This window comes from Macaca thibetana, chromosome 20 (genome assembly GCF_024542745.1).
Source record: "Macaca thibetana thibetana isolate TM-01 chromosome 20, ASM2454274v1, whole genome shotgun sequence".
Taxonomy (NCBI): Eukaryota; Metazoa; Chordata; class Mammalia; order Primates; family Cercopithecidae; genus Macaca; species Macaca thibetana.
In genome coordinates, this window is record NC_065597.1 from 38,042,862 (window position 1) to 38,055,479 (window position 12,618).

Below are 12,618 nucleotides of genomic sequence, written 5' to 3' on the forward strand. Positions count from 1 at the left end.
TTCAAATGATAATTTCTTCCACTGTCACCATTAAATCTTAATCCATTCCAGCTCCTTGTATGGGTCATTGAGTCTATATGTACTGCTGTTATTTTAAAATGTTTCCCCTTGGTAGGAAAGAGGGGGAGAAAAGATGTTGAGAGCCAGATGGGCCTCTTCACAGTTCATTTATCAAACCTAATACGCCGGGCCCCACCCTCCTCTCACTCACGATTGCGGTTAAACTTCCATATAATTTGGTAATCATTTTCATTATCAGAGAGTGACCCTAAAGTAGCCTATCCTGGGACACCCGGTCCTTGCAGCTGCTCTTTTTCTGCCTTTTCCTACAGTAGACCCTAAGAACCTCAGAGTTTATTAGCTGCAGACTGACCTTTGGGCTACGCAGGTCAAGAAGGGGTCAGATCAGAGGGCTCGCCCAGTTCTTTAAAAGCTATAACAAGCTGTCCATCAGGCAGAGGGGACTGGATAAACAAAGGCGAATCTTCAGAAATTCTGTCCCACTTCTGTTAACACTTACCCTGCATTCACACAGCTTCTCCCAATGTCCTTTGGATCATTCAACTCTAGGGAAGTGAATAGACAGCCCTAATAAGCCTATTTGGAGAGGGTTGTTTATGGGATTACGAAGCTTGGAGAAGGAAACCCGCAGCACTCAGATGTGCCTCTAGAAGCTGGGTTGTGTGACACTGTGACAAACTCGGTTACCCCAAGTCATGCAAAATTGACACTTTCCTCAAGAAGCTAAATTACAAGGAACATATGCTTCAGTTTAAGAGACTTCAGTGAGTCCCAAACAATGGCTTGGCGCCCGACCTGAGAGAGAGACAAATATTTTATAACTAGGTTACAAGTTTTACTTTAAAAATTCTCCCTAATATGATCGCAAATGAACCTGCTAAAGAGAGGTAAAAACCTTTATTACAAAAGACTTATACGAAAGTTATTGCCAGCTGCAGCGGCTCCGCTGACCTAAATTTCTTGAAGTTGTACAACTCATAATGCACTCTCTAATGTGCAATATAAGGTAATTAGAGTCATCTGTATTTAACTTTCAGAGGAAAAAAATTTCTATTATCTAATCTAACTGATCCCCTGATAGCTTTGATGAAAGTAAAATACTGTAACCTATTGCTTGGCCTTTGGTGAGTGCTAATTATTTTCTGTCAAAGCACATTTTTCCTTGTGTAATTCCGAAGTACACAATAGGCCAATCTCTAAAACACAGGCTGCTCAGTAAGCACCGCAGTGGATGTTTTATAACTTTCACCACCACCCGTTTGACGGCCACTCGAGGCAATGCCCAATTCCAGACCGCCAGATGACACTTTGATGAGGAAAAGAAAGGTGTATGGTAACCGTCTGTTTATACGGATCGCATGGATGGGTCTGTAGATAGGTCACTAAGATGGGAAACATCAAATGAGGGTGGAGAAGCGGTGGGGAGAAGGATTATGGTTATTTAATACTCTGAGGACACTTCTCCTTCTGAGATCTCAAGACACTAGCCTCTTGAAATTTTCTTTCAGGTGTTTAGTTTTAAGGGGGTCTGCACAGTGTCAGCTGTTAAGCTCTTTCTTTCCTCCTCCCTTAACACAAAGGACTTGAGAGTTTTTGTTTCAGTTGCTAGACTACATCAACTTCAACACTGGCTCCAGCTCCTGATTAAATTGTTAGCAGTAAGGGCCAGAAATGCTGAAAGCAGATTCCTTTTAAACAGGCCACTTTGACCATGTTGTCTAATGATTTAGTGTATTAAAAAATTATTGTTAACAAACCAAATGCACTCAACAAAAAACATCCATTTGCGCTCTCACTGGACCACACGGTCTTTGGATGGAAGGGAACCGGAGGAAAGATTACAGGGAAATTCTTTCTTCTTCCCTTTCTATTTAATTGGAATCATCATGAGGATGACATAAAACATCAAACAGAGACAAAGAAACCCCTTAGATGTCCACAAACTGATATTCCATTCCTTAATATGTATACTTTAATGAATATACATGCTTAACTTATAATACAAAGAAAATTTTAGAATTAATTATTGAAAGGTAAATTGGAAATCATTTAGTCATTACTGTAGTTGAAACCGTCTGCCACTGGCCAGGTGTGGTGGCTTGCACCTGTAATCTCAGCATTTTGGGAGGCCAAGGCAAGAGGATCGCTTGAGGCAAGGAGTTTAAGACCAGCCTGGGCAACATGACAAGACCCTGTGTCTATTTTTATAAACATTTTTTTTTTTAGAAAGAATAAAAAGTAACTGTCTGCCATTTACGCTGACCACACCACCAAAAAGATGGGGAAAGGGAGGGTGAGTATCATTGGGAATTTTAAAATTACTATTTAAATACAAGTCTGAATTTAAAAATAGTACATATTTGAAAAAGCAGCTTTCTGATATCCAATGAGAATAAATACTTATATTGTCTCCTTTCTTGGAAAATGCCCATCTTCAGCCTTGTTCAGACAAACCTATTTTATGACAATTATTACTAGTAAAGCTATCAATTATTATAAATTCTGTTGCATGAAGTCATTTGGAGAATATTATGTCTATCAATAAATGTTCTTGACTTCCAGGCACATAGAATTTTTAAGCACCAAATAAGACTCTGAGACAAAATATGCCATACCCTTCCTGATTCCTCTCCCTCTGGCTTAGAGACGGATGACAATTCAATAATTTTTACAAACTACAGATCTGAAAGATAATCTTAACATTTGGGAGAACTAGTTCTAGCCTCCCACATATCAACTGGTTTTCAAAAAAGAACAGGATAACATGATATTTACTATGCAAGCATCAGTTCTGTAAAAACTGATGATTTAAAGAAAGTCTTCACCAGTAACACAGTTTCTAAGCACAGGTAACTCCATGGAAAGAGACCAGGTTGAAACAAGAGTCATTCCTAGTTGGTTAACCCTAAAAATCGGGTTGATAAATAGGCTACAGTCATTGCCACATAACAACATTTTGAGGTTTTGGTCAACGGCGAACTTTACATATGTCAGTGGTTCCGTTCCATAAGATTATAACAGCATATTTTTGTAGTACCTTTTCAATATTTAGCTATGCTTAGATACACTAACACTTACCATTGTGTTACAACTGCTTATAATATTCAGTACAGCAACATGTTGTACAGGTTTGCAGCCCCGGAGCAACAGACTATACCATATAGCCTAGGTGTATAGTCGGCTATATCATCAAGGTTTGCGTAAGTGCACTCTATGATGTTCATACAAAGGCGAAATCACCTAAGAACACATTTCTCAGAACCTATCCCCATCATTAAGGGATGCATGACTATACTTTCAAGTAATCTGCCTTGCACAGAGTGATATAGGAGCACTATATGGATTTCCCAGACATCTGCTCTAATGAAATAGCAATGTTAGTCTTTTAGACTGTTGATTAAAGAGGGTTCTTCAGTATCAGGTGCTTATATTACATTATGCTCAAAATGCAAACATTTATGCTAAATATTATATTCAGGAATAAATTGTGTAAATATACTGATGATGTCAATGGATCATTACAATTAATGTAGGTGCCGTGGGTAGGAAAGCTAACTTTAGCTGAAAGCATCTTAAATGTGCTTATTTTTCATGGCCCCTCAAAGGAAAGGGACGAGGCCAGCCCTAAGGGAGGGCTTGGCCAAATATAGTTCTTGTTTGTCAAGAACAACAAATCCCATTTCATAACAGAACTAACCTGGCATGCCATTCTCTCCTCAGGTTCTGGCGTGCAGTGAGCGAGGCAAGGATGGCAGTCAAGATTTCATTCCTTTGTTCCACGGGGAGCCCCTCTCTTTTAACTTCATGAAGCACAGCATTTGTCTACAAGAAATGATCCAAAACAGAAAGAAAAAGTGAAAAATTAATAATTAAAAAAAAGCCCATAAGCAAATAAGGACAGTAAATCAATGGCTTTTTTATTACAGTTCCCCTGCTAACAAATCAATACAGTAAATGATAGCCAAAAATGGCCAGCATATATTTTGTATTTAATCAATGTACATGGCACATAAGGTAAACTCTAAAGCTCCATTGCCTTAAGTAACACATCAAGATACTGCACATTCTTACTCTAATTTTCTCAGCACACCAATGATTTTTTTTTTTTCCCTGGGAATTGCCTACCATGAGCTATTATTAGAAATGATTTTCACGTACACTTCACTGTGAGTTGTTTGTTTTGCCTTTTTAAAAAAGAGCAGCCTCTGACTTTCACTCTCTGTTTCCTGCCACCCAGCTGAGGCTTTCTCTGCCTCTCTTATTTGAATAATTACTTTAAATTTCTACCCATGCCAGCAATGTTTGGCGGGGAAAGAAGGGAGAAGATTCACTCATTTTCCTTGCTTGTTGCAAATCAAGATCTTGCAAAAAAAAAAAAGGGAACACAAAAATCAGAAAGACCATTTCTTTGAATGAATATCTCAAAGAACATCTTTAGATTTTATAGATATCGTTTTTTAATTTAAAGTTAGTGTGGCTTTTTTGGAGATTTTATAACCAAAGTTATTGCTAAAAGGAATGAAATTGTCACTACAATGTCAATGAAACTGTCTGTGTTCTAAGTCATTCAATATATTCCTTATCTAACAGATGCCAATATGTTTGTTTACTTAAAGAGCACACCCATAACCTGGTTCTCCTGTAACTTGAAACACTACTTCCTTACTCTTTCATAGCATTTGATAGTGCATATTTAATATCATCATGACAACCTTGAGGAGTAGTGAAATTTGTTGTTTCTATTGCCTAAATCCATACCTCATCCCCTTTGTCTGGCAACATCACCTAAATCTCCTCTTACAAAGTCTTTTCTTTCATGGTATAAAGTCTTAGAGGGACTGTCAACCAAGGTGTCCTATCCTCCCCTATTGAAGGATGTGGGCCAGACCAACCTGATCCTTTTCCAGGACTTTAGACTCTTGAGAGGAATGATATAGAAATGGGGGAAAATGCTGAGGCAATTTATCAATTCCCTTAATTCCTTCCACCCATGGTCCTCAGAGTATCTCTAGTTTCTGGAACTTTCTGAGTCCAGATCGTTCATTTTTCCTTTGATAGTGTCAGTCACCCAATATCCTTTCAATAAAGTCCCATTTTGTTTAAATTCACCAGGGCTGGGCACGGTGGCTCATGCCTGTAATCCCAGCACTTTGGGAGGCTGAGGTGGGCAGATTGCTTGAGGTCAGGAGTTCGAAACCAGCCTTCCTAACATGGCGAAACCCCATCTCTACTAAAAATACAAAAATTTGCCAGGCGTGGTGGCACGCACATACAATAACAGCTACTCAGGAGGCTAAGGCAGGAGAATAGCTTGAAACTCGGGAGGTGGAGCTTGCAGTGAGCTGAGATCACACCACTGTACTATAGCCTGGGCGACAGAGTGAGGCTCCATCTCAAAAAAAAAAAAAAAAAAATTCATCAGAACCTGTTTCTGTTGCTTATCAAAAATGTTAATGGATGCAAACAGGTAAGTCAGAAAATAGTACCTCCATTGTGAAGAAGCCTGGATAATCTACCTGACACTAGCCAGGAAGAGGACCCTGATCCTGCCTCCTAGGCCCAGTATTCCATCTACTGTGCTGGAAGATGTGCCCAGTTGGACAGTCAAGCAGCTTCTGTGGTAACAATATTTTCAGCCCTCCAGCACAAGGAGGAACGTTCAGCTTCTCTAGGTAATTCCAGGGCATGAAACCCAAGATCCAGAGGTTGCAAATTCAAATACTCACTAGGCCAGGCGCATAACCATGAATGAGTTAAGCAGAGGTTACTAAAAGAGAGCACATGTTCTGCCTTAAAAAGGCAGCCACTATTCAGATCCAGCCAGCTCTGCCACTCAGAAAAGCTGGCTCATTGATGCCAGATTCATGAATTTTCAAAATAAACAAGAAATCTGGTGTGGGGTGTGTGTGTGTGTGTGTGTGTGTGTGTGTGTGTGTGTGTGTGTGTGTGTGTGTGTGTAATGTGAAAACCAATTTTTGTAAATCTTGTAAACTCATTAAAATTAAACAAAAAATACCCTGTGGGTCAAACGAGAAACACCAATGGGCTGAATAGAACTTAGGCAGCTATCAATCTGTGATCTCTAATCTGAGAGATGTCTAATTTCAGAGAGGTCTGAGCATTAGCAGGTATTCTAACAATAGTACTACTCCTTGTCTGTGACACCCTACTTCATGTACTTAAAGTTGAAAGGAACCTCAAAAAGTCATGTAGTTTATCAGCCAGGCATAGTGGCTCACGCCTGTAATCCCAGCACTTTGGGAGGCCGAGGCGAGTGGATCACCTGAGGTTAGTAATTCAAGATGAGCCTGGCCAACATGGCGAAACCCCGTCTCTACTAAAAATATAAAAAATTAGCTGGGTGTGGTGGCAGGCATTTGTAATCCCAGCTACTCAGGAGGCTGAGGCAGGAGAATCGTTTGAACCCAGGAGGCGGAGTTTGCAGTGAGCTAAGATCGCACCATCTCACTCCAGCCTGGGCAATAAGAGCGAACCTCTGTCTCAAAGAAAAAAAAAAAAAAAAAAAGTCACATAGTTTATCGTTATGTCTGTGGGTACATATCATCTTACCAAAATGCAAAAATGCATCCAACGAAAGACAAAGTAGACATCCAGCTAGCTCCAAAAACATGATCAAAACAAAATTATTTCCCTCTGTAAATCTACTAAAATGTTTATTTTTTAAAGTCATTTACCTCTTCCTTGCCTTTCATATCACTTACATTTTATCCAGGGGCCCTTGTTTTCCATAGGCCCTGAACCGCCTCTAAGAGTGGGAGGAACAAGGATGTAAGAAAGAAAGTCTCACAAAGAAAGGGGATGTTGCCTGTTTAGTCAACACTGTATCCCCATTGCCCACAAAATATTTGTCAAATCAGTGAATAAAGAAGGGACTTGAAAAATAAGTATTACAAACACAAAGAACAATGAAGGCTCTCTTCTTTTAAGAAATTACCATTACATAAATGATAAACTCATAAAATAGATAAACTAAGAAATAGTTATGTGCTTTATCACTTCACAAAAGGATTCACTCTAAGGTTTCTTTAAATAACCAGATCCTCTAGTTCAAGAGTTTCCTAAACTTCAGTTATTCTAGCACATCTTCATAATTCTTGCCATATTTGCATATGAACTATATAATATAGTATTTAATATTTTTCTTTAAATTGACTCATTTTTCATAGTAATTTCTAGATAAAAGTAAAAAAAGAAAAAATACAATGAAAATTGGCTCATTTTTAAAAAATATAAATTCACTTCAAAAGAAAAATGGAAAAACCAATGGTACTTATAAATGAGAAGATAATCATAAAAGTAAATATATTATAAAGAAAACCATATATTTATTTCATTCTAGACAGGAATTGTTGCTTGCTGAAGGCTCTCAGACTAAAGCATGCTCCCTCTTTGTAAAGGAAGATATTAACAAGTGGTGGAGAATAATGATGCAGCAGATTTAAATGAAAACTTCCTTGACATAATCACATAAACAGATGGAGCTGAAGAGAGAATCACTGCCTCAGTGTGGTCCTCATGTGCAGAGTCCCCAAGTGCCACCTTGCCTCACCCTCTATCACCTGTGGTCCACATCTCACACTGTGGGTGCACTTCCCTATTGCAATGGTTTTTAAACGCTTTGCAGATAAAGTTCTTTTCTCCCCAAATGTATCCTTACATGCAACTCCAATATATACAACAAACAAAACTGGGACAATTATCTTTGAAGCTGGTGTGGAGGACCTAGAGGTCCTCCCTTTGTCATGGGGCATCTTCTCAAAGCCCCAAGGCACTGTGAAACACAATTCGCCAACCCCCACCCAAGAGCATCTAAAATAGCGTTCAAGTTTTTAAAAGTTGAGACACTGCTAGGAGGCATGCAAAATACTACCATTCTGACAAACAGTTTGGCAATTTCTTATAAAGTTAAACATACATTTAAAATATGACCTAGCAATCTCATTTCTAGGGATTTATCTAAAGAAATGATAACTTACGTTCAAACAAAAACATGTACACAAATGTTTACGGCAACTTTCTTCATAACCACCAAAAACTGGAAACAACCTAAATGTTCCTCAAAGGGTAAATGGATAAACACACGGTGGTACATTCACACAACAGAACACTACAACAGCAATAAAAAGGGCTGAGCAACTGATGCACGCCACCACTCAGCATCTCAAAGACATGATGCTCAGTGAACAAAACCACTTATTTGACAATCTGGAAAAGGCAATACTGTAGGATCAGAGAAAATGACAGTGGTTGCTAGGGATTCGACTGGGCAAGACGTGGCATGAGGGAATTTTTGAGCATGATGGAACCATTCTGTACCTTGATTGTGGTGGTGGTTACATGAGTTTATACAAACGTTAAAACTCATAGGACATGTGGCTCATGCCTGTAATCCCAGCACTTTGGGAGTCCGAGGCAGGTAAATCATCTGAGATCAGGAGTTCGAGATCAGCCTGGCCAACATGGCAAAACCCTGTCTCTATTAAAATATAAAAAATAGCCGGTGCGGTGGCACACTTCTGTAATCCCAGCTACTCGGGAGGCTGAGGCAGGAGAATCGCTTGAACTCAGGAGGCATAGGTTGTAGCGAGCTGGGATCATGCCACTGCACTCCAGCCTGGGCAACAGAGCAAGACTCCACCTCAAGAAAAACCCAAGCAAACAAAAACCATAAAAAACCTATAGGACTGTATACCCAAAAAAAGGCCAATTTTATTGTATGTAAATTTTATAAGAATTTAACTTAAAAACATTTGCATCACATTTTTAAAAGAAGAAAGAGTGCAGAAAACAAGTTTCAAGTAAACACATTTAGCATATAAGTAGTAAAAATATAGAAAAATATAACTTAACAAAAAAAACAAATTCTGTTACAAGAAACTATTTTAGTATTAGAAAAGGAAGGGTGAACTTCGAACATTCAAACTCGAAAATTTAGGGTGAAAAGAAATCATTGCACAAAAGGAAATTTCAGTGTCAAAAGAGCATTCTTTTTACAAGGCAATTAACGTGATATTTTTACTCCTTATAACAGTGTCGGCTTTTCAAGGGTTGACTTCCCCAGGAAATGTTTATAGGCCATTTTCCCATTAGTAGTAACATAGAACTTCTTCAAACGAGTAACAATTTTTAAAAAGTCTCCTATTACCAAAAATTACATTCTCCCTCCCCTCCTCCCAAAACACAAGAAAACCCCCCAGGTTTAGGAAACGTGCACTAGAGGCTAAATTTCATTTCATTAGTACTTTTTTTTCAATAGAAATCTACGGAAATGCAGGCCAGATCAGAAAGAACTAAGTATTAATTTTAGAGTGCTGGCTGTTCAAATCCCCACTGTCACCTCCTAGCTGCGGGTCTTTCCCATAACTCCAAATGGTGATAGTAACAGAACCTCTCCACAGTTCTTGTAAGTATCAGTTGCCTGGTACGTATGCCGTCATGATTATTACTGTTTACTTTCATCTTAAGCTCTGCCAATCTACCTTGTACTAGGTTATGCTAGTTTAACAAAGGGATTCCTGAAAATGTCTATTACTTTAAGTGGAAAAACTTTAAAGGAAATCAGGCAACCACTGAACAATCACAATCATAAAATTTTTATGTACCAGAAGCCAGAGGCATATCTCTTTGCATATCCCTAGTGGTAGAAAATCTTTATCTCTGTATCCTATGAGGGTGGGTTTTATTTTTAGAACCAGTTCTTATTTTACTTGATCTCTCTCGGTTTGCGCACATCTGTCTCTCCTGGGCCAGGGCCTGACACTAAGCTGGTCCTTCTCAGTCTCCTGTATGCCTTTCCTCATTCTAGGATGAGGAACTGTTGTTATCCCAAGGTCATACCTTTCATCCTCCTCTCATCTCTTCGGCTTGCTCTCTCTGTGGGTGATCCGCCCTTCCAATGGCTTTAAGGGTTCCCTGTAGACTGCGGACATCTCTACACTTCTACCTTCAAGCGGACCTTTCCACTAAGCTCTGGTCCCATATAACCAATAACTGACTATCTTCCTTAAACATGCTGCCTCAAACATAAGATTCTGACCTTCACCTGTCCACATTTGAACTGACTATTTTTGCTTTCATCGTAGTTACCCAGAGTGGTGACTGTACTACGATTAATGCAATAACCCAAACTAGAACCCTAAGAATCACCCTAATCTTCTTCCCTTTCCTTTCTGCACTTCCTATACCTAAACATAAAAAAATCCTGTGATTCCTCTCTCTTCAATATGACTGAAACTTACCTCTTCCCCACTGCCATAGGCTTAGTTCAGGCCCATCTCTCATCTGGACCATATAATGGCCTCCAAACTGGTCTGTGTCCATCTCACCCCTTTCATGAATTTTCCTGCTTCAAGAGTGATCTTTTAAAAGTATATGTCCAAACATGTTACTTCCTTTTAAATAATTCAGCATCACCTACAATAGTGGTTTTTAGGCTTTTGTCATGAAGCCCTAGTGCTTCCACAAAGTTTCTTAGGGTCACCAAGGAGATAAGGAGCTTTGGCTTCAAAATCCCACCTAAACCAGAGCACCTTTGTTTATATACGCTTCGGTTATTGGCATTTGGAGGACACACACAAAAAATGATTTTTTTGAAGTCCAAATTCCTTAGCCTGGGGGAAAAAAACTCTTTTTGATACAGGTCCTGCTTACTTCTCAAATTTTATCTCCTATCATCTGTTTCATTTAAAACTGTAATTCCCCGAAAACACACGACTGTTCTAGACTATACTTCGATTTGTACCTTTGCCATATAACTTTTCGGTAACTACTCATTCTTTAAGAAACATCTCAAAAACACCTCCTCTATGAAGTCTTCCACAAACTACGTCCTTCCACCAAATTAGACGGAGCTGATCATTCTTTTTATGCACCACCATGTCGTACTCCATTGCACTTACATATTCATTTAAATTTTTCTCTTCCAGAGTGAGGGCTCCATTAAACCAGAAGGGTCCATACCCATTTCTTAATAATCTCCAAGGTACCTAGTATAGCAACATGCCATGAAAGTGGACTCCTGATGGATACTTTGGAATAAATGAAGCCAAATGGCATGCTGAAACATGTCTGGGGAGTGAAGCTAACAATCAGGCCAGAAAGCACTACTCAAGGTCAAAAACAGTATGCAAAACCAGCTTTGATTTGATTCAAACTATTCCTGAAGATGAGTCTAAGAATGGGGTCAGAAAAACTATTCTTAAGCAACAGAATCCAGAAAAATGAGTATATGCCCTTGGTAGGTGATTACTTAAAAGGACAATACTCATTTGGATGGATGTGTCTAAAATATACCCTCCTAATACGAGGGTATGCATAGGAGGAAGAAGTCCCACTTTCTCCATTTCAGTAGAGAAAACTAGTTTGGACTCTGGCAACACACAGTATATTAAGGACCCCTAAGAATTTCCCAGAGTCTTTCATTTCTCCTGGCTCAAAACTTCATGTATAAAACCAAAGCAAAAAATCCACAGCCAGTGAGAGAGAGAGAGAGAGAGACTGAATGCAAATTAGAAAAGAAAAGCCAAGAACTCTAAGAAGCCTTGAATTTTAGGCTTAAGTTTCCTGTCTTGCTTGGAAAAAGTCTCCTAATTCTGAACGGATTCAATTAAAACTCAGCACTTCACCTAATTCTTGTAGGGCATATTGCTATAGTCAGTAACTTTCAGTATGTCCTAATTCCACTGTATCATAGCAGAATTTGTCGCATGTAGGGTTTTCAGAGAGGAACCACTCTGAGATTTAAAAGGAGACTTACACCATTTACTCTTTACTAATACTTCTATGCAAGTCTTTAATCCTTTTGGTTCCTCTCTGAGAAGATGCAACAGCTTCTGATAGGCCTGTAACTCCAAAACTCAGACTTAATCTCTCCATCTTACAAATCAAAGAATGTTGTCCAAGGAAATGCATGGAAACAGGATGGCATTCTACAAATATGGCTGGTAATCCCTCTACAGAGCTCATTCAAAAAAAAAAAAAAAAATCTACTACTGTTCTTGCAATTTCAAAAGGGATCCCAGAACTGCGTACCTTTCTGATCTCCCTCTCTACCCATCCTCACCACCACCACAGAAGTAATACTGTCATTATGGGAAAAATGTCACCCCCAACACTTTTTATATACATAGCTGTCTCATGTTAGGGTTGTATTTCCCCTCTGCACACACAAATTACAAAGATATGCTCTGACTGATAATGAGGGCTAAAGGTTCAACTTGTGAAGAAACTTGGTTTAAGATGTTATCAGCTGGGAAAGCTATTTCCTCACATCAACATTGCCACAGGCTGTCAAAACCCCCAACCAGGGCTCCCCTCTTCAAAAGTCCAGGAATACTTTTTTTTTTTTCTTTCTCTCTTTCCGTTTTTTTTTTTTTAAACTTAAAAAAAAAAAAAAAAGAAGAAGAAGAAGAAAGGCACAGAACCCACTGAGATAGCCTTAGTCCCATCAAAGAAAGGTCGATCTCAGGTCTTCCTTCATTTAGTGATTGTCAGTTTAAGATGGCTCTTTTGTGAGGCCTCTTTGGCTCGATGCTGAGTGATGCCTTCACATTTTCTAAACGAAGACTGGGCACCACC

At 39.0% G+C, this 12,618-nt stretch overlaps 1 protein-coding gene across 1 annotated transcript in view; it reads right to left on the reverse strand.

Annotated features, from left to right (window-relative positions):
• The window catches only part of FTO (FTO alpha-ketoglutarate dependent dioxygenase), a 674,514-nt gene that overhangs the window by 173,257 nt on the left and 488,639 nt on the right, over positions 1–12,618 (reverse strand). The window contains exon 9 of the mRNA XM_050774894.1: positions 3,719–3,843. Within this exon, the coding sequence (XP_050630851.1) occupies positions 3,719–3,843 (125 nt within the window). The remainder of the gene's footprint in view (positions 1–3,718; positions 3,844–12,618) is intronic.